The following is a 19,010-nucleotide window of genomic DNA, read 5'->3' as shown; positions in this document are numbered from 1 at the left end:
CTCTCTCGAACAAAGGAGAATGAAATGGCCCTTCTCTAACAAAGTAAGGGATTGAGTTGCACAACGATTAACGACACTTCTTTATGATTTGAGTTGTTGGGTTGGGAATGAATTGAGTTGGGAAGTAGGTCTCCTTCTTAGATTTTTTCAATCAAAATAGAACCTTAATCGAATGGCCAAAATTGTTGGAATTGATCTGCTACAGGACTTACATTATATGCAATAATTCTGAAACTGAAACACTATTAGAAAACAAAGAACTTTTGTTTTATTGAAAGCACACAGAAGATATTATTAATTGATGTAATCAAGTACTGCAGAGGAAGTTTGTTGTAATCTCAAACTTTCCATTAGGTAGTGTGCATTTGAATGGAAGATCACTATTTTATCTTTTATCTTTTATTCTTTTAGAAGTAAGGATTCGAACTCCCGATCTTCTTGGTTGGAGATAGGTATCTTAATCGGTTGAACTATACTATATTTTATCCGTTTAATTGTATGAAATATGCAAAAGAAAAAAAAAATGATTTATTTATATATTTTTTAAAAATTTTCCTTTTGAAGTTTTATTATGTTTTTTTGGGAAATTTAGAAATTTCCCAATCGCAGCTGGATTTGGCCTTCTATAAGGAAGGTACAAGTGAATGCTTACCTTCTTAATGGGTTTCTACCCTGTAGCCTGCTTTATGTGGGCCGGATTTTGTTGAGATATGGGCTCCCATGAAATTTCCTTATACTTTCCAATATCAAGTTTAGAAAATTTTAACATAAATTTTTTATTTTTTATTTTAAATTATTAATTGTAAAAATATTTGGCACTTTTATAATAAAATAATTCAGAGGTTACGGTAGGACCATGGATTTATTCTCTAACCCTATCCAAAATGGGAATTTTCTAAATTCTACCCGAATTTGAATCACCAACCACTAAATCTATTAATCTTTTTCAATATTTACCTAGACTCAACATCCTGGAGACTTTTACCGTTCCTAATTCTATGGCACTATAGTTCAAGAGATACTTCAAATGCTAGTTGATTTTGACACACAACATAACACGACAAGTGACCGAAAAAAAAACCAGCTCATACACTATAAGAAATCAAGTTTTTTCCCAAAGAAAAAAACGTAGGGCAAAGTTTTCCAATGCTTTTTTGTTCATCAAGAAATTTGTTGAGAAAGGGCGGAGAACTCGTGCTAACCAAAAATACTTTCCTACACACTCATCATTAAAAACTACTTTTCAATAAAAAAAAAACTACTTTAATTTGTCTACCACACTAAAAAAATACTTACCTACACACTCGTCACTAAAAACTCTTACATACGGTTGAATGTAGTAGTAAGTTAAGAACGATCGTGATAATATCAGCCAATCATAACTTACCTAAACATTTTTCAATATACCGTTTTGAGAAGATCATTTTTGTTGGTTAGATGGAAGATAGATAATGATTTGGTTAATATCAGTTATTGTACTAGTTGAACCATCTCTTGACTTTGATCCTCCACCAAATCCTTCTTGTTGATCAGATTTCAAAGGAAGCCGACATGAATGATGATGATCATCATCATATTTTTCCCTCTCTGCAGCCAAAAACTTGGTTTAAACTCAAACCCCAACCACTCGATCATCGCCAAAAAAAAAGCTCCCTCAATTATAATTAATGGAGCCGTTCAACAAACTCTCCCTTCCCCTCTTCATAATTCACTCTTCCTTCTCCTTCTCCTTTCCCAATTCCCTACTTTCACTTCCCATCCTTCTCCCATGGGCAACGCCACCTCCTTCTCCGGTGCCGGAAAAGTCGTTCTCTCAGACGGTTCCGTTCAGGAGCTCAACGAGCAGTTGACCGCGGCCGAGCTGATGCTCGAACACCCACGACAGGTTGTCGTTGAGATATGCTCGACTATCGCTGGAAAACGACCGACTTCGTTGCCGGCCGATGAGAAGCTTGATTTGAAGAAGGTGTGTTAAATCACCGCTAAACTTTAAAGATTCGTATTTAGATTAAGAATTGTCAATTTATAATATTGTTGGAACTTAGGTGGGTTGGTCAATTTTAATCCTATAATTTTTTAAGTAGTATTGGAATTTGTATATATACTCAATTAACTGAAGTACTCTTTTTGTTTTCTTTTCTAATTTTAATTAGTGACTAACTTAGATATTATTGACAACATGATCAAATTGTCATCTACTTTTATTGAAGCAGATTTGAGAGGTTTGACCTCATGCCCCAATAAATGGTATTAAAAGAAAAACTATGAGCCTCTCCATCATAGTTGATGATACTATTATTTTTGCCGATATTAATTTTTATAATTGGACTCTATCCGTCAAATTAATTAATACATTAATTAATACATGAGAGGAGGATGATAGAGTATGACATATTTAATCATTTATTCATATTCTTAACTAGGTTTATGTAATGCTTCCGATAAGAGGAGGCAAGCCAGCGTCATTGTCGTCAGAGGAAATCCGCCGCATTCTTCTGTGCACCAACTCGACTTTACGGTTGCATTCTCTCTTTCGATCTTCTTCCAAAGTTCTTCCATGGTTTGCGAGAGTATGCACGACAACAACGGCGACGACGATCGGGACGGCCGGAGTGAAGATGAAAAAGGGAGATAATATGGAGACGGGAGAGGAAAATAGGTGGGAAACGGAGATGGCGGCGGAGGGGAGGCCGGAGTATTTGAGCAGGCAATTTTCCGGCAGAGGGTGGAAGCCGAGCTTGGACACGATTAAGGAGAAGAAATTTGAGAAGAAAATTTCACATTGGTTGTTCAAATTTTGAAGGCATTATGAAGCCATTGCATATATTTGTGTATTATTATTAAGAATATGTCCAATATCATGAAAATATTTGGAAAAAATATTAGAGTTAATATTTAAAGTTTTTTACTTTTTAGTATTCTAATTATGTTTATTGTTTCTGGAAAAATCAATCCAACGTGACATAAACTTGGGAACATATAATTATAAAAATACATTGGGGTAAAATCATGTTTTAAATTAAGTTTAAAACATCTCTTAAAATTACAATTTTAAGTACACTTTTAGATTTATGTCTAATAGGTATTTTAAAAAGTGTCTAATAAATTTCTAAACGTTTCATTTTGTATCTAATAGGTCGTTAAACTATCTATCAAGTTTTTGAACTTTCAATTTTATGTATAATATATAGGTTGTTGACTTATTTGACATTTTTTTTAATTAAAGAATCTATTTGATATATAATTAAATTTTGTGTCTAAAATAAATCATAAATTTTTACCTTTATTTCTAATAGCTAGGTCTATAGACATTTAAAAGAAATATTGAATAATTAAATAATTATTAAACTCAAAATTGAGATCAGTTAAATATAAAATTTGATACAAAATTCTAAGTTAATAAATTTATTAGATACTTTTAAAGTTTCAAGAAATTACCTATTCAGACGATATAATTTTCGTATTTTTTTTTTTTTTTTGGTATTCATCCTTTTGCTTGCTTTTATGGGTTGGATTAATATTGATTTTTTCATCTCTAGTTAACATGAATTTATATACATATACTTCTGAGAGATATTAATTTGAAAATTTGAAAATTAATTAAATTTCCCTTTCTCTCTCTAACTAATCAAATAGTTACTATTGTGACACCAAGATGTCACCAACTTCACCAACATGATCATAATAACAATATCAACAACCATTTCACTTTCTCTCTCAAGAATGCTACTCACCAACTAATGAAATCATGAGGCTGTTGGGACAAAATTTATTATTAAATTCTCTCTCTACATTTCTTGGGTTTGAAAACTTCTTTTCCAAAGATTTTTAAATATATATATCTATATATCTATATATATCTATATATATATATATCTATATATGTATCTATATATATCTAAATATATATATATATATATATATATTTTTTTTTGACTTCTAACTTTCATTTTAGATATTAGATTTTCTATAATTTAATCAGAATTATCTATTAATTTACTTTTATTATTTATTTGATACTTATTATTATTCAAAAAAAAAATTTCTTACCTCATGACTTATATTGTTTATTGTTTTTATTATTTATTGGTACTTATTAGATGTTTTAAGCCATGTATGTCAAGATTGATATTAAATTTAAAATTTGGTAAAATGTGAAAATGGTTTAAATACTATTTTAATTCCTATACTTTTAACTTTATTCACTTTAATCTTGTACTTTTAAAATATTTTAAAAATTTTAATCTCTATTTGCAAATTTTTAACACATATACACATAACAGAAAGCTTTTCGTACAAAGTTTAGTTACATTTTAAGAAATTGATTTGAGGTTATCATCAAGGTATTAAATTTTCGTCGACATGTCGACATTTTTATATATGTTTCTATGAGTTCAACATCAACATTAAAGATAAATCAACATTTTCATAATATTGAAAAAAAATCTACAAAATTTAACTAATATAAACATAATATTAGTATTAATCAATTATAGCTTATTTAGTAATGGTGAAATGTCTATTTGTTAATTTAAATATTTTTTACTATTTTTTATTTGTGTAACATTTTATTGATGTTTTCATCGACATATTCATGTAATTGAGACTTCGACATTTCCATCGATATCGACAATTAAAACCTTGATTATAATATAAAAATGAAATTAAAAAAATAAAGTCAATGGACTAAAATGATCACATTTTGAAAATACAATGACTAAAATTCACGTTTTGAAAGTATAAGGAATTAGCAATCAAATTTACACACTCAATATAATTATTTTGTATTAGAAAATGACTTCTTAACAAAAATTCATATTATTCCATCTTCATTCTCACTTCACATTATTATTCTTTTAGCATCTAAGATTACTCCTCCCTCTATAATAGGTGATTGATCTGATTTAATTTGGTAAATAATGCCTGAAAATGACATGCAAATGGGAATCCAAAACCATTATTATTTCACCCAAATTTTATTGTCCCTTGACTTATAGACAAAAAATTATCTCTTGGTAGAAAATTTTGGTATTAATGAGACCTCCTTTCCAATTTCGTGCCTGATTGTTAAAAAGAAATTAAATAGACTTAAGAATTTATTAGACATAATTTAATTAATATAAACTTTTTAAAATTTAAAATTAATTAGACACAAACTTAAAAGTTGGAACATTATTAAATTGTAATATAAAAAGAAAGGTTTATAAAAGGTAATCACGGTATTAAATTTCCATAGACATTTTATATGTCTATAGATTCAACATCCATATAACGAGTGTAAGTTGACATTTCTATGTATTACAATAAAATAAATTGATAAGATATAGAAAATATCAACAAAATTTTGAAGGTAATTTTTAGTGGTGGAACCCACTAATTAAGCACGCAACCCAAGACAGATAATGGAAATGGAACGAGACAAAATCATGTCATATGAAATGGCTAGGCCAATCCCTTATGGGCACATCCCTTAAATAAAGATGTACACTTTCTAAGAAGAATATTCCACACCTTCGTTATATAAAATAATTATTTCCAAAACTAAAAAAAATTTAAATAATAAAAGACTACTTTATAAATTGATGGGACGTCTTTTTATTTTCTAGATTTTACAAGTTTAAACTGCGTACGTAGTCGTACTTTCCATTATTATTCTACGTAATTCTTGTAGTTAATATCGTTAACTAAATATAAGTGTTATAGCTCATTTAACATAAACCTACAATTAGATAAATGATAGAAAAAGTTGACGGCTAGATTGGATTGTGGCACGGGTGCGTTGAAATAATTTCATATGTTTGTTTCGAAAAAATCAAGATATGCCGTACGTGTCACTTTGTTTTATTTTTCTAATGTTAAACCTTTAACTACATTAGATATGTCAACATGATCTTTGGTTATGCCATGAATGACATTAATTTCGTTTTTTAAGATTGAAGGTTCAAATTCTCGTACTCTCATTAGACATGTAGTCTATAATCTTAAATTACCTAGAGGGTATTTGACTCACAAGTTATTGTGTAACTCAAGGTCTAAAAACTAAGCCTATGATTGGTATATAATATTTAACTAGGCTCAATTTTATTTATTTATGTTAGTTCAACGAATGTAGGATCAAATACAAAACCTTCAACTTTAAATTTTTGAGCTATAAACTTATAAAACTTACCTTTTATAATATATATCTATTAAACATAAAACAAAAGTTTATAATATATATAGACGGTTCTTTTTATTGGTACATGAAATATTTTATGAGAAAAAAAAAATTAGAACCTTCCAATCTCAGGCTTCATATATAAACCTAATTCTTCGTTAGTTTTGTCGCGAATTAATGGGGAAAACTTTTGATTTTTGGTAAGTATTTAAAAATTTTGTTTATTTTTTGGGTGGTGAATGATGGGAAATGGAGCAATATGGCATGGGCATCTCAATATTGATGTTGAAATGTGCATTATTATTGACAGCATGGGCCTTCCTTACATCACTTATCAGCAGAGAAAAGAAAAAAAAAGTTAGAAAATTTTAAAAATTTTAAAAAATATTTAAATTAACAGATAAACATTTTTCTATTTCTAAATAAGTTAAAAATAATTAATATTAATATTATGTATATATGAGTGACATTTTGTTTGATATTTTTTATATTTTGTCGATTTTTTTGTGCTATCATGGAAATGTCAATTTACTCTTCATGTCGATGTCGTCAAACCCATAGAAACATGAATATGTCGATGAAAATGTCGACGTGTCAATGAATATTTAGAACCATGGTTATAATTAATGTCTATCTCATACTAAAAAGTTGTGAGTTTGAATTCTCATTTCCACTCTTAAAATTTCCCTATATCATATTTTCTTTAAATTTGATTATTTATGGTTTAGAGATTTTAATTCCATCCCTACAAATTGAGTAACACTGCGCTATCCAATCCGTGTACACATTTTCAATTTATCTACATTACAATATTATTTATTTTTTTGAATTATGTTAAAAGTGTTTTGCCAAAACTGGATAATTTTAAACTCCAAATTTATCAAAACGGTTAGTCAAACATCAATTCAGTCAAGAATAATTATTTCGTGATAAACAAGGGTGGAACAGTTTAGGGCAAAGGCTCATGTGTACGGAAAAAAAAACCCAGGATGCCAAAAGTCCATCAGATCAGATGATCAAATCTAACCACAAAGGTGGGACCACTCAGCTCTATTGCTACGCGTCATGTTAAAAATGACGTGGAATTTAGCCGTGCTAAAAGTTATTATAAAGATAAAATCATAGAATGAACAAACGGTATTAGATACTCCCATAGTATTGAAAATTTTCCCGACTCTTCCCATCCTTCTTTTACTTACCACTTCAAACTCCATCTGTTGTAGATCCTACATTGAAAAGATAAGCGACCTAATAAAAAATATAAGTGGACTGCTATCTCTCCTGATTAATTGATTTTGAGATGAAACCTCATGAATATTGATATGACTGGTGTATTCGACGATTCCTTATTCAGGTATCTGATTCACCGCTTTGATTTGCACAGTAACGAGTCAATTCTTTTCATTTGGTTGATTGCCTTAGTTGATTTAGTTATAATTTAAGATTAAGTAAAAAAAAAATAAAGGAAAATATATGTGGGTAAAAATGATTTAGGAGACGAGTAGTCACATTAAATTAAAATTAATTAACCGACCAAGTTATAATTTTAACCTAATAAAATAAATGATTTTTTTCTTTTAATCTCTGTTTGGTAATGTTGGTTTCCAGTACTCAACCAAATTTTTTCTCCCATTCACCAAATCAACTTGATCGAAAGAAAATCTCACCCTCCAAAAAGGAAAATAAAATTTTAAAAAAAAAACCTTTCTTTTTCTTGTTTTTTTCCTTCCAATTTGTGCATTATATAAACACTTGGTTTGGCTTTGGCCTTAGCCACTTTCCATAACCATCCAACATTATGGCTTCCGCCGCCGCTCCCTCCGCCTCCGGCCACCTGAAAATTCTGGCACTCATCGTTATTCTCGGAGCATTAATCCGGCACGGCGGCGGGGCTCGCGAGCCGTTTGCTTGCGACCCGAATGACACGGCGGCGCGTGGGTTGCCGTTCTGCAAGGCGAGGCTGCCGATACCGGAGAGGGTAAGGGATTTGATCGGACGCTTGAGATTGGACGAGAAGGTACGGCTGCTGGTGAACAATGCGGCGGCGGTGCCGAGGCTGGGGATCAAAGGTTACGAGTGGTGGTCGGAGGCGCTTCACGGCGTCTCCAATGTGGGCCCCGGAACTAAGTTCGGCGGCGAGTTACCCGGCGCCACCAGTTTTCCTCAGGTCATCACCACCGCCGCTTCTTTCAATTCATCCCTCTGGGAAGCTATTGGACGGGTATTTCTCTCTCTCTCTTGGATTTTTACATGTTGGACTTGAAATTTCACTTTTGGTCGACGATATATTACCTAACCAACTAAACTATGTTTGTTCGGTCGCTATATTAATTTTGAACTTTGAATTTTTGTTTGCTAATATGAATTTTAGACGCTATTTTAAATCTTAAAATATGGAGGGAGAGATGAAGTTTAGAAATTAAATTTATAATTGGCTAAACTTTAGTCTCTAAATTTTTAATGTTATACCTATATATATAATTTTTTTATAAAGATTCTTAAATTTTTAAAGTATTGGATTTCCTTTGTACTTTGCTTTTTAAGAAGTTTCTATAAATTCGAGACACTTTCAATTTTGTATATATTATGTTAAAGAGCAACAATATTGCTTTGAAAATTTTTTTATTTTAAAAGCGGGGGCATATTAGAGAATAATTTTTAAAACTTAATATTTTTATATAATTTTCTTAATTCAAGACCAAAGGGGAGTTTTTATGCTTCATTCCTTCCTTCTTCACTTTACCCCTTATTACTAAGGCCTAAACCTGCCTAAAATCAGCCTGTATATTTAACATTTACCAGGTTATAAAAATATTAAATTAATGAAGTTAGCGATAAAGGTTTATTGGATTTAAAATTGAAGGTTGAAGAATTTATTAAGAAAAAAATTCTTTTAAATACGACGCCATGTTAAATTTTTTTTTTTTTTAAGAAAAAAACCTGAGAGATATGTTAAAAGTTTGCAAGTAAAAGAACTAAATAAATATAAATAAATTACTAGATTTATAATTAAGTCTTTATAATATAACAAAGTGCTTTTTGTAAAGTAAGAAATAAAAAAGATTATAATGAACAAGTGCTTTTACTCAAAAGGGTAAGGATTTATTTCATTGATTATGTGGTGTTAGTATGGTGTTGGGATTAAAATAAACTTTTTGCCCATAGGAAATGACACTTTCAAAGCTACTTTTGGAATGCAAATATGCCTTGTCCAATGATGGAAGAATCAACCTTAATAATTAATTATTGCATAATATAATCCATCTCTCTCTCAACAGCTTTTCTTTCAAGTACTCCAACTTTATACCTTCCTTTAAAGCTAATTCAATCCAATTAATTATTTTCAAATTTGTTTTCTGTATTTATTTAAGTGTATTTATCCATTAAATTTATAATTTAAAATTTAAATTATAGCTTTCTTTACCCTAATTTAAAATTTTCAATTTTATCTCATAGTTTGAGTTTAATTTTAATTTAGTTTATAACTTTTTAGTTAGAGACAAGTGTTCATTTTAGTTTTAAATATTTCAGTTTAGACTTTTTTATTAGTCATGCTTAACAATAATTTGTCCTTCTCATTACCTATCCCTACCAAATTTGGATATGTAGTATATTTTCTATTTGCTTGACAATAAACTAGTGCATTATATTTGACTAATAGTAATTAGAGTTCAAGGTCAAATACTAAAAATAAGAGAATAAAAACCAAATTAGAACTAAGCAAAAAATATAAAGATAAAATTGAAATTAAATTCAAACTATAAACTTTAATTATTTTTAAAATTTCAGCTTAAATTATAAGTTCTTAACTGTCAAAGGTGTGTAAATAGATACTTAAACATCAAAAAGTGTCTAATAGACTCATAAATTTTGGGAGTTGCATTACAGGTCGTGTCGGACGAAGCAAGAGCGATGTACAACGGCGGCGCCGCGGGGCTGACGTACTGGAGCCCAAACGTGAACATATTCCGAGATCCGCGGTGGGGGCGGGGCCAGGAGACGCCCGGCGAGGATCCGGTGGTGGCCGGCGAGTACGCGGCCAGCTACGTGAGAGGGCTGCAGGGGAACGACGGCGAGCGGCTGAAGGTGGCGGCATGCTGCAAGCACTTCACGGCCTACGATCTCGACAACTGGAACGGCACCGACCGGTTTCACTTCAACGCCAAGGTAAAAGGGAAAAAGGATAGGGTACGTGCGGGTGTACTGTAGCGTTTGATCTGTGACCGTTGATTGTTACAGGTCAGCAGACAAGACATGGTGGATACTTTTGATGTGCCGTTTAGGAAGTGTGTGAAGGAAGGGAGAGTGGCGAGCGTGATGTGTTCGTACAATCAGGTCAACGGTGTCCCCACCTGCGCTGACCCCAATCTCCTGCGGGGGACTCTACGCAATCAATGGGGTCTCAATGGGTGAGTTTTTTTTTTCTCTTTCGCTCACGGTTCCTAATCTATTAGGTGATAGGTTCTTAAGTTTAGAAAACCCTACATTTTTCAAAAAATAATATTAATATTTTCTTTTCTTATTTTGAAGATATAAGAGATTGAACCTTGGACCTTAAAAGAATGAATAAATATCAATTACTATTAAATTATGTTCATGGTATTAAATATTTTATTCATTGAATTATACTAAATTTACATGTATAAGACATGTATTAAAATGAATATTAGACGATTACCAGATTGGATGGGTATGTTGGATTTTTAAGTACAATCTCGTTGTTACTCTAAAAATAAGGGATTCTACTATATCATTAATTAAGATGAGGATTGATTTTATATAAACAACACAAGAAAAGAAAAGAATGTAAGAAAAAATTGTAAATTCAATTAAATAAATTTTTAATAACATGATGATACAATGATCCCAACCGTCCAATTCAAAATTAATTTCCTTTAATAAACTTACGCCGTTGGATATTGACCTTTCTTTTTGGGTCCTTCCGAAGGTACATCGTGTCGGACTGCGACTCGGTGGGAGTATTCTACGACAACCAACACTACACATCGACGGCGGAGGAGGCGGCGGCGGACGCCATTAAAGCCGGCTTAGATTTAGACTGTGGCCCATTTCTCGCCGTCCACACAGAAGATGCCGTCAAAAAGGGATTACTGACCGAGTCCCACATTAACAACGCTCTGATCAACACAATTACCGTTCAGATGAGGCTCGGAATGTTCGACGGAGCGCCGTCGCCGTCGCAGCCGTACGGCAGATTGGGCCCAAAGGACGTGTGCTCGCCGGCCCACCAACAACTCGCCCTCGACGCCGCCCGACAGGGCATTGTGTTGCTCGAGAACCGCCGCTCTGCTCTGCCGCTGTCGGCAACTCGCCACCGCACCGTCGCCGTCATCGGCCCCAACTCCGATGCCAACGTCACCATGATCGGGAATTACGCTGGTAAGCTTGTTTTTGACCGTTGGATCTTATTTGAATATCTTGATCGCCCCTCTTATTTGATTTTAGCGTTGAACTACCACCAAGGAAAACGTGTTTTTTTACCCATTAAAATATTTTTTTTCTGTTGGTCCATGAACTTATTATAACATAATTGATTTTTTAACTTTAATAACTGTCTCATTATTTTGATAACTTTTCCATTTTTTTCTTCTTTTCTGTTTATTAAGAAATTTAAGCTCTTTATTTTATAAATATTCTCAAAATTGTATAAAATTTGAGAAATGAAAACATAAATGCTTGTTTGATGATTATTTTTATTTAAAAACTACTCTTTTTGTTTTTATATTTATGTAGAATTTCAAAATGTTTTTTAAACGATAAAAATTTGAAAATTGAATTAGTTAATCAAACAATTCTACTCCTTTAAAACTAAAAATAAAAAATAAAAAACAAAAAACAAAATAGATATCAAAACACATTCTAAATTTCTTGTTTTTTTTCAACAAAATCAAGTTTACTTCTTCCTTCAATAAAAAATACAAAAAACAAGCAACAGTTACCCAAATATTTTTCTTTATTAAAAAATATGAAAAATGAAAACATTACCAAACAAATCAAGAATAATTAAGTCTAAATCGTCTATTAGATATATTTTAAAAATTTAACAATTGATTATACCTTTTTTAAAATTTAAGCAACTATTAGATATTCAAATTTTAATTTACGTGATGTTTTAATTTAATGTCTAATAAATCTAGGTCTAATATTCAAAATTTTAATTTTTAAAATTTAAAATTTAACAACCTATGAGTCTTTTTCCTCTACTAGTGTATTACCACGTACAATGCACGTATAAATTTTTTTTAATTATAAGGTAACTTAAATTTTATATAATTTCACGTAAAATATTTGAAGTATAATTATTTTAAAAAATAATTAAGATTAATTTTTATATATATTTATTATTATTGAAAGCTAATTACTAATAATAAAATGTACTATTTATAATTATTTTTAAAATAGACTATTATAGTTAATTGTTAATGATATATTTTGTAAATAAATAAATTAAAAGTAAAGGAAAAAATTATATATTAATAAAACAGTAAATAGGTATTTTAATATTTTTATTTTTAAATTATTTCAACCTAATATGGGTCCCTTATTTTATTTTTTTAATATTTTGTTTGTTTATTAAATATTTGTTTAGGATTGACGTTTCGTTGTATATGTTGAATTTTTTAACTAAAACTAAATTATTTTATTGATTTAATTTTATATTATAATTAAAATTATTAAAGAAAAATTCTTCAAATTATATTATTAGAAAATAAAATGACCAAAAGTTTTATATTCCACCTTTTACGATTCTATACAAATTATTGTTTATAATTAATTTATTAATTAAACATTTTTTTATATGCTGACTTCTGTGATTGTTTTTTTCAACAATAAGAACATGAACTTGTAATTATCTATATTTTAAATAAATATTCTAAATAAAATTGCTAAAAAAAATACACTAAACAATAAAAAACATTAGTAACAAAAAAAAAGTTCAAATCCTAAACTAAATAAAATTGCTAAAAAAAGAAACATTCCAAATAAAAAACACACTAATTAGAAAAATAACAATAGTAACAAAAAAAATCCAAGTACTCACTATACACTTATCTTTTAGAGTAAATATGTTCATTCTTGAAGATTGCTTCACAGATACTATTATTCAACTTTGTAAAATTGTGGAATGGTAATGTTACAAACCTAGTATTCGAGATATGTAGATTCAACATATGCCTCTCTTGCAACTTGATGAATATGTCACAAATATCTCGAGATGTTTTCAAGATTGAATCATCTTTGAGAGATGTTTCAAGGAACTAAGAATAAAAAAATATTGAAACTTCTGAAAAACATGTAGAAGAAAACCTATTTTTATAGTAGTAGAGGATAAAACGTTACAAAAGCTTTTCAAATTCTAAAACTCTTTGAAATTCTAGTATGAATTTTAATTAAAGAAAAAATTAATTTTATGTTGTTAGAAAACTTATTGTATTCTAACCTTTTATATTCCATGCATTTATAGTATTGATCATTAATAATTAATAATTAATTTAATATTTGTAATAATATATTAATGACATAATTTGTAAATTTGTAAATTTAGTAGAGGGTTAAAAATGTTTTTCTACCTCCTGCCTTCTTAATATAGTATAGATATATTGAATGATGAATTTGTTTTGTTTCACCTTGTAGGCGTGGCATGTGGGTACGTGACGCCGGTGGAAGGAATAGCGAGGTACGCGGCGGTGGTCCACCGGAAAGGGTGCGACGACGTGGCGTGCGCGACGGAGGATTCGTTCGGCGAGGCGATGGCCGCCGCGGGCGCCGCCGATGCGACGGTCGTAGTGGTTGGGCTGGACCAGTCGATTGAGGCGGAGACGAGAGACAGAGAGGGGCTTCTGCTACCTGGACGGCAGCAGGAACTGATTTCGAAGGCGGCGGCGGCTTCACGTGGGCCGACGGTGGTGGTTTTGATGTCGGGAGGGCCGATCGACATGTCGTTTGCCAAAAATGACCCACGAATTTCAGCGATTGTGTGGGTGGGGTACCCTGGCCAGGCCGGTGGAGCCGCCATTGCTGATGTTCTCTTCGGAACAACTAACCCAGGTCTTCAAAACTTCTTCTTCTTCCCTCTTTTTTTTCTCTTAAATTTGGATAAATGTTACTAACCCTACTATGAAATGTTTGAATATTAGGAGGGAGGAATATAAGAATAGAGATTTTTTTTTTTAGTAGGTAATTTTTCAATAATCGTCGGGTGATAGAACCAGATATTTTCTAATTGAAAATGTGTGAAATCTTATTTTAGCCTATGAAGTTTAAGAAACAATCTTTTAGTTTTGGTCTTTAGTTTTATCTTTTAATCGTTTAACAAATAGATAACTTAACTTCAAATTGACATGAACATGTATTTTAGTCGCACATGTTGATTGACATGTATCTTCAATCGATAAATATTAGGTATACTGACAAGAATCAAAATGATTATTTTTTAAAAGTAAAATAAAATTAAAATAGACATACCTTAAAAGTTTTAAGATAAACCAAACAACAAAAATGGTATTATGGTATTATGTATGATGAAAAATTTAAGAGGTCAATTGTTTGCATATTACCCTGCCGAAAAAGTACACTTTAACTGGTTAATTGGCATACATTTTCAATTTAAAAAATAGAAGATTCAAATTTTTTGTGATTTTACAGGTGGGAAGCTGCCAATGACATGGTATCCACAATCCTACCTCTCAAACTTAGCAATGACAAACATGGCGATGAGATCAAGTTCATCATATCCCGGAAGAACCTACCGCTTCTACTCTGGTCCAGTTGTCTATCCATTTGGCTATGGATTAAGCTACTCAAACTTCATCCACACAATCGTCAAAGCACACACCACCGTCGCGGTCCCTCTCGCCGGCCACCGTCGCACCCCAACCTCTACTGCCGCCCTCTCCGGCAAGGCCATTCGGGTGACGCATGCCAAGTGTCGAAAGCTCTCTCTAGTAATTCACGTCGACGTCGCAAACAAAGGCGACAGAGACGGATCCCACACGTTGCTTGTGTTCTCAACCCCACCCATCGGAGGTGGCTCCTGGGCGCCGCGCAAGCAACTGGTGGCCTTCGAGAAAGTGCATCTTGCCGCTGGGGCTCAGCAGCGCGTGCCAGTCCACATTCACGTTTGCAAATATTTGAGTGTGGTGGATAAATCAGGAGTAAGGAGAATTCCGATGGGGGAACACCTTATTCATATTGGTGATGTTAAGCATACGGTATCGCTTCAAGCTATCACATTAGGTGTGATCAAGACATAAGAAAGGAGAAATTGTACGAGGGACTAGAACAATGTGGTTGGTAATTCTATATGTTGTTATTATTTCAAACCGTTCGTTATTAGGAGACAACCATATTGTAACGGTCAGTTAAATAACTTTTCTCGTACCATTTATTGTATTGAGTATAGGATGTGTATTGTTCTTATAGCCAAAAATTAGAGGAGATGATGCCTAATGGTTTGGCCCTCTAAAGAGAGGGGTTAAACTTAGGCATGAAAAAGGTAACTTTACCGAATGCCATTAAGATTGGGCATTTGGGTGGGAGAAATTTGAATGAACCTTTTCTTATTCTAATATACATGCCCTTGACCAAGATTTGTAACATGTGGATTAACTGCAAAATCATACCATCAAAGATTAACCATGTCAAAATGAGTATATCTCGAGATTGTGAGTTCGATCCTCTACCCCTATATATTGTAATAAAGAAAAAAAAAAGATAATTTGGTACGTTTTAAAATTACAAGATCAGAAATTGGATCGGGGATATGAAATTCACTTATTTATAAATTTCGACGTGTATAAATATATTTTACAACACACCAATACACCAGAAAATAAAATAGCCCTTCAGTCCCAACGTGATCGTCCGCCTTACAGCACACATCAGTACCATTGCTAATCTCATCCTCGTTGGGAAAATGTTTGTATATATGGAAGTCTCACGAGGCAGCAAAATGACTTCTACTCAAGATTACAAGGATCAAGACCTTCAACTCATCCATTATGGATGAAAAATCGAGTGGGGACGTTGGCGAATCATGCGACCCCATGTGGCAACAGGGACCAACCTCATTGTAGTAGATCAGTCAATAAAGAAGGCAATGCGCTTTCCTGACAAGGAATGTACTGGTGAGCCCATAGCGCTCCTAACAATAGTAGAGAAATCGAGCGTAGACGTTGGCGAATCATGCGACCCTATGTGGCAGCAGGGACCAACCTCATTGTAGTAGTTCAGTCAACGAAGAAGACAATGCACTTACCTGACAAGGAATGTACCGATGAGCCCAAGCTCCTAACAGTAGTAGAGTCCGAGGGACACATTGTAGGCGGCAGCCTGCTCTCGGAATATCCCCTAATGACCTGTCAGAAGACACAGAGGAAGCCCACCACGTCCTATGCCAAACGGCCTCTTCGGATGGCACTGCTGCCTATATAAAGGAAAGAATACCCCATCAATGTGGTAAATGCAGATCACTATGCAAAATACATTAAAGCCCTCCATATTTTCCTCTACCTCTAAGTCTCTAACTCAAGCGTGGGAAGATATTTCAAGGCACCTCGATGTCCATTCTTATAGGAGAATCTTGTTCGACGAACATTACGTTGGACACATCAGCAGATCAAATTTCAACATAACTGACTTCTCCTCGAATATCTTAAACTAAATCAAAAAGATGGGTGTGAGAAATTATTTGGAGTTTATTTTCACCACCACTTAAAGAATTGGTGGGAATAATCAGAGTTGCTCCTTTTGCTGTATTTCCTTTCCTTATAAGTATTCCAATTTAGTCTTTAATTTGCTCAAACAAAACGGTAAAGCAACTAAAAACGCAAGCTTTCTGAGAATCAAAAGGTATAATTTGCCATAAATTCTATGATACAATTCGTCTAAACTGCCAATAATCCTCTACATAATTAAACCAACACCTAAAAATCTTCTAAATCTCTAATGTCTATCTCTAAAGGAGTGTGAAAAATCCTCACAAATCGACTCCAAATTGGGATTCCACCGCTTGTTAATCACACGACAGTAACCCCCCAATTGATCAGAACCACATACAATCCCTCCTCCGATCTCCTCCTTCTCCTCCGCCGTCCCCGCCGCCTCCGGCAGCACCTTTGAACCATTTTTCTTCCCCCTGTTCTTGCAGGCCAACTCTATGTTCTCCAATTCCGCCATAGAAAATTTCGACCCAACTCTGCCCACAGCCACCACCATGTATACTTTACCACCCACAAGCTCGTCGTCGGCTCTCAGGGCCGAAATCCGGCTAGTCCGCCGGAGCTCCTCCACCGGAGAAATGACGTGGCCGGGCTTCTCCAGCATCAGCTCCGCCGCTTTCACCGGAAGCTTCACCTTTCCGATAAGACTTCCATCAGAGTCCAAAAGCTTTGCTGTCTCAGTAGATTTGAAGCAGAAACAAGCAGAAAAACACCCCATTTCAATGGTTTCTAGAGAGAGATTAAGATGTTTGTGGATTTGGGTTTGCTGAGAATATACCAGAAATGAAGTTTAGATCTGAATATATAGTTTTAGAGAGAGAAAGAGTAGTGTGGGAAACGCGGCTGACTACTGTAAGATGGGTGTAAAGAAGAGGTCTTTAGTTTAAGAGTGTGGAAAGTTTTTGGCTTTTGTATGTGCTAAGTAAAGGCGTCATCTTGGTTGGATCTTTGTGGCCACAGAATGAGAAAGTGGAGCCGACCTAACTTCCTTCTGCTACACAACTTGAAAGTGGGAAGTTTGATGATGACATTGACTTCCATTTGGAGTCTCCACTCCAACAATTATACACCTATTTGACCTTCCAATCAACACGTCTTGGTTTCGAAAAAATAGAAAAATACTCTGGTACAAAAGTATTATACTCCCTCCATTCTTTATTTACCACGTCAGCATTGTATTTAGAATGACGTGGAACTCATTTCTTTCCTTTTATTGTGTGAGCAAAGGGAGTGACTATTTATTTTCTTTTTTTATAATCCAGAATCAATGTGATATGCTTACACTAGAGGTTCTTTAGATGGTGTCGATGGCCATCCATTACTGTAATTGACGTTGCAGGACTAGTTCTCGAAAGAGGGAAGGGAAATCCTAGCTATGCGTTTTACGAGCTCAAACTGAGGAGGGGTATCCTCATTTGATCACAAATTCACTATGCCACCACCCGCTGATGGTAAAGGGAGTATGACTATAGTCTCATAAATTTTTCCACCTCATTTTCATCTGCACAATATTAAAAATGATGTATAGTCAACAATATTAAAAAATTATTTATAAAAACAAAATCACAGTGAGAACAAATAGAGGTCAAGATTTTCTGTCGGTGGAACCTGGTTTTTTGGTGAGAAAAAACGTTTTTGGTGTTGAAGTTATTGGAAAATGGGATAATTTTGAGCGAATGGGTTGAAATTTTGTATACTTGGCTGACTTCAATGAACCAATGGAGGGAGAGTTTTTAATGCCCTTCTCAACTTCAAAATGTATTATATAGAATTTTCAGTATTCTCTGAACTTCCATCTTCTCTCCCTCATTTCGCAGAAGTAGAACTAACAGTTGGACCAGAAATAGTGCAAGGGATATACATGTAAACTTGGAAAGTGCTTCATCATTCCGCCGCTTCACTAATACAACGGATCAAAATAGTGATTGGTTAAGATGAAACTAGTGTGAGATGGGATGCCAAAGAGATGGTAGGATTTCGAATTATGCACTCATATAAGTTATCACAACATCGATCAATTGGTTCCGTTTCACTCCACTAATAGAAGGTATCACAATAGTGATTCAGTTATAAGATGAAACCAGGACGAGACAGGATAACAAAGAGATGGT

The 19,010-nt window shown here is 33.1% G+C and overlaps 3 protein-coding genes across 3 annotated transcripts; 2 read left to right on the top strand and 1 right to left on the bottom strand.

Annotated features, from left to right (window-relative positions):
- Nucleotides 1–1,580: 1,580 nt before the first annotated feature.
- On the top strand, nucleotides 1,581–2,913 carry LOC111019977 (multidrug resistance protein ABC transporter family protein). Its single transcript, XM_022296513.2, has 2 exons — nucleotides 1,581–1,966; nucleotides 2,424–2,913. The coding sequence occupies exons 1-2, from the start codon at nucleotides 1,769–1,771 to the stop codon at nucleotides 2,799–2,801; spliced, it is 576 nt and encodes a 191-aa protein (XP_022152205.1). The 5' UTR covers nucleotides 1,581–1,768; the 3' UTR covers nucleotides 2,802–2,913.
- Nucleotides 2,914–7,922: 5,009 nt separating this feature from the next.
- On the top strand, nucleotides 7,923–15,775 carry BXL2 (beta-xylosidase 2). The gene is made up of 6 exons (XM_088117021.1): nucleotides 7,923–8,378; nucleotides 10,046–10,324; nucleotides 10,397–10,566; nucleotides 11,106–11,557; nucleotides 13,814–14,227; nucleotides 14,825–15,775. The coding sequence occupies exons 1-6, from the start codon at nucleotides 7,956–7,958 to the stop codon at nucleotides 15,430–15,432; spliced, it is 2,346 nt and encodes a 781-aa protein (XP_087973147.1). The 5' UTR covers nucleotides 7,923–7,955; the 3' UTR covers nucleotides 15,433–15,775.
- A 165-nt stretch (nucleotides 15,776–15,940) lies between these two features.
- On the bottom strand, nucleotides 15,941–17,809 carry LOC111014866 (uncharacterized). The gene is made up of 2 exons (XM_022289729.2): nucleotides 16,691–17,809; nucleotides 15,941–16,604 (listed from the first exon to the last, which is right to left on the bottom strand). Exon 1 carries the CDS (start codon nucleotides 17,615–17,617, stop codon nucleotides 17,123–17,125), a length of 495 nt encoding a protein of 164 aa, XP_022145421.1. The 5' UTR covers nucleotides 17,618–17,809; the 3' UTR covers nucleotides 15,941–16,604; nucleotides 16,691–17,122.
- Nucleotides 17,810–19,010: the final 1,201 nt, after the last annotated feature.

Source organism: Momordica charantia (genome assembly GCF_013281855.1).
Source record: "Momordica charantia cultivar OHB3-1 chromosome 9 unlocalized genomic scaffold, Mcharantia_2.0 BLBB01000009.1, whole genome shotgun sequence".
Lineage (NCBI taxonomy): Eukaryota > Viridiplantae > Streptophyta > Magnoliopsida > Cucurbitales > Cucurbitaceae > Momordica > Momordica charantia.
The sequence above is the reverse complement of the archived record's forward strand: the minus strand, read 5'-3'. Positions and strand labels throughout refer to the sequence as shown.

What these genes read in the sequence shown, in the direction of transcription:
- LOC111019977 (XM_022296513.2), top strand. Translation starts at nt 1,769, where the DNA reads ATGGGCAACGCCACCTCCTTCTCCGGTGCCGGAAAAGTCGTTCTCTCA. An exon ending in AGAAGCTTGATTTGAAGAAG is followed by an intron (nt 1,967 to 2,423) that starts GTGTGTTAAATC and finishes ATTCTTAACTAG; the next exon opens with GTTTATGTAATGCTTCCGAT.
- BXL2 (XM_088117021.1), top strand. Translation starts at nt 7,956, where the DNA reads ATGGCTTCCGCCGCCGCTCCCTCCGCCTCCGGCCACCTGAAAATTCTG. An exon ending in TCTGGGAAGCTATTGGACGG is followed by an intron (nt 8,379 to 10,045) that starts GTATTTCTCTCT and finishes GTTGCATTACAG; the next exon opens with GTCGTGTCGGACGAAGCAAG. An exon ending in GGTTTCACTTCAACGCCAAG is followed by an intron (nt 10,325 to 10,396) that starts GTAAAAGGGAAA and finishes TGATTGTTACAG; the next exon opens with GTCAGCAGACAAGACATGGT.
- LOC111014866 (XM_022289729.2), bottom strand. Translation starts at nt 17,617, where the DNA reads ATGGGGTGTTTTTCTGCTTGTTTCTGCTTCAAATCTACTGAGACAGCA.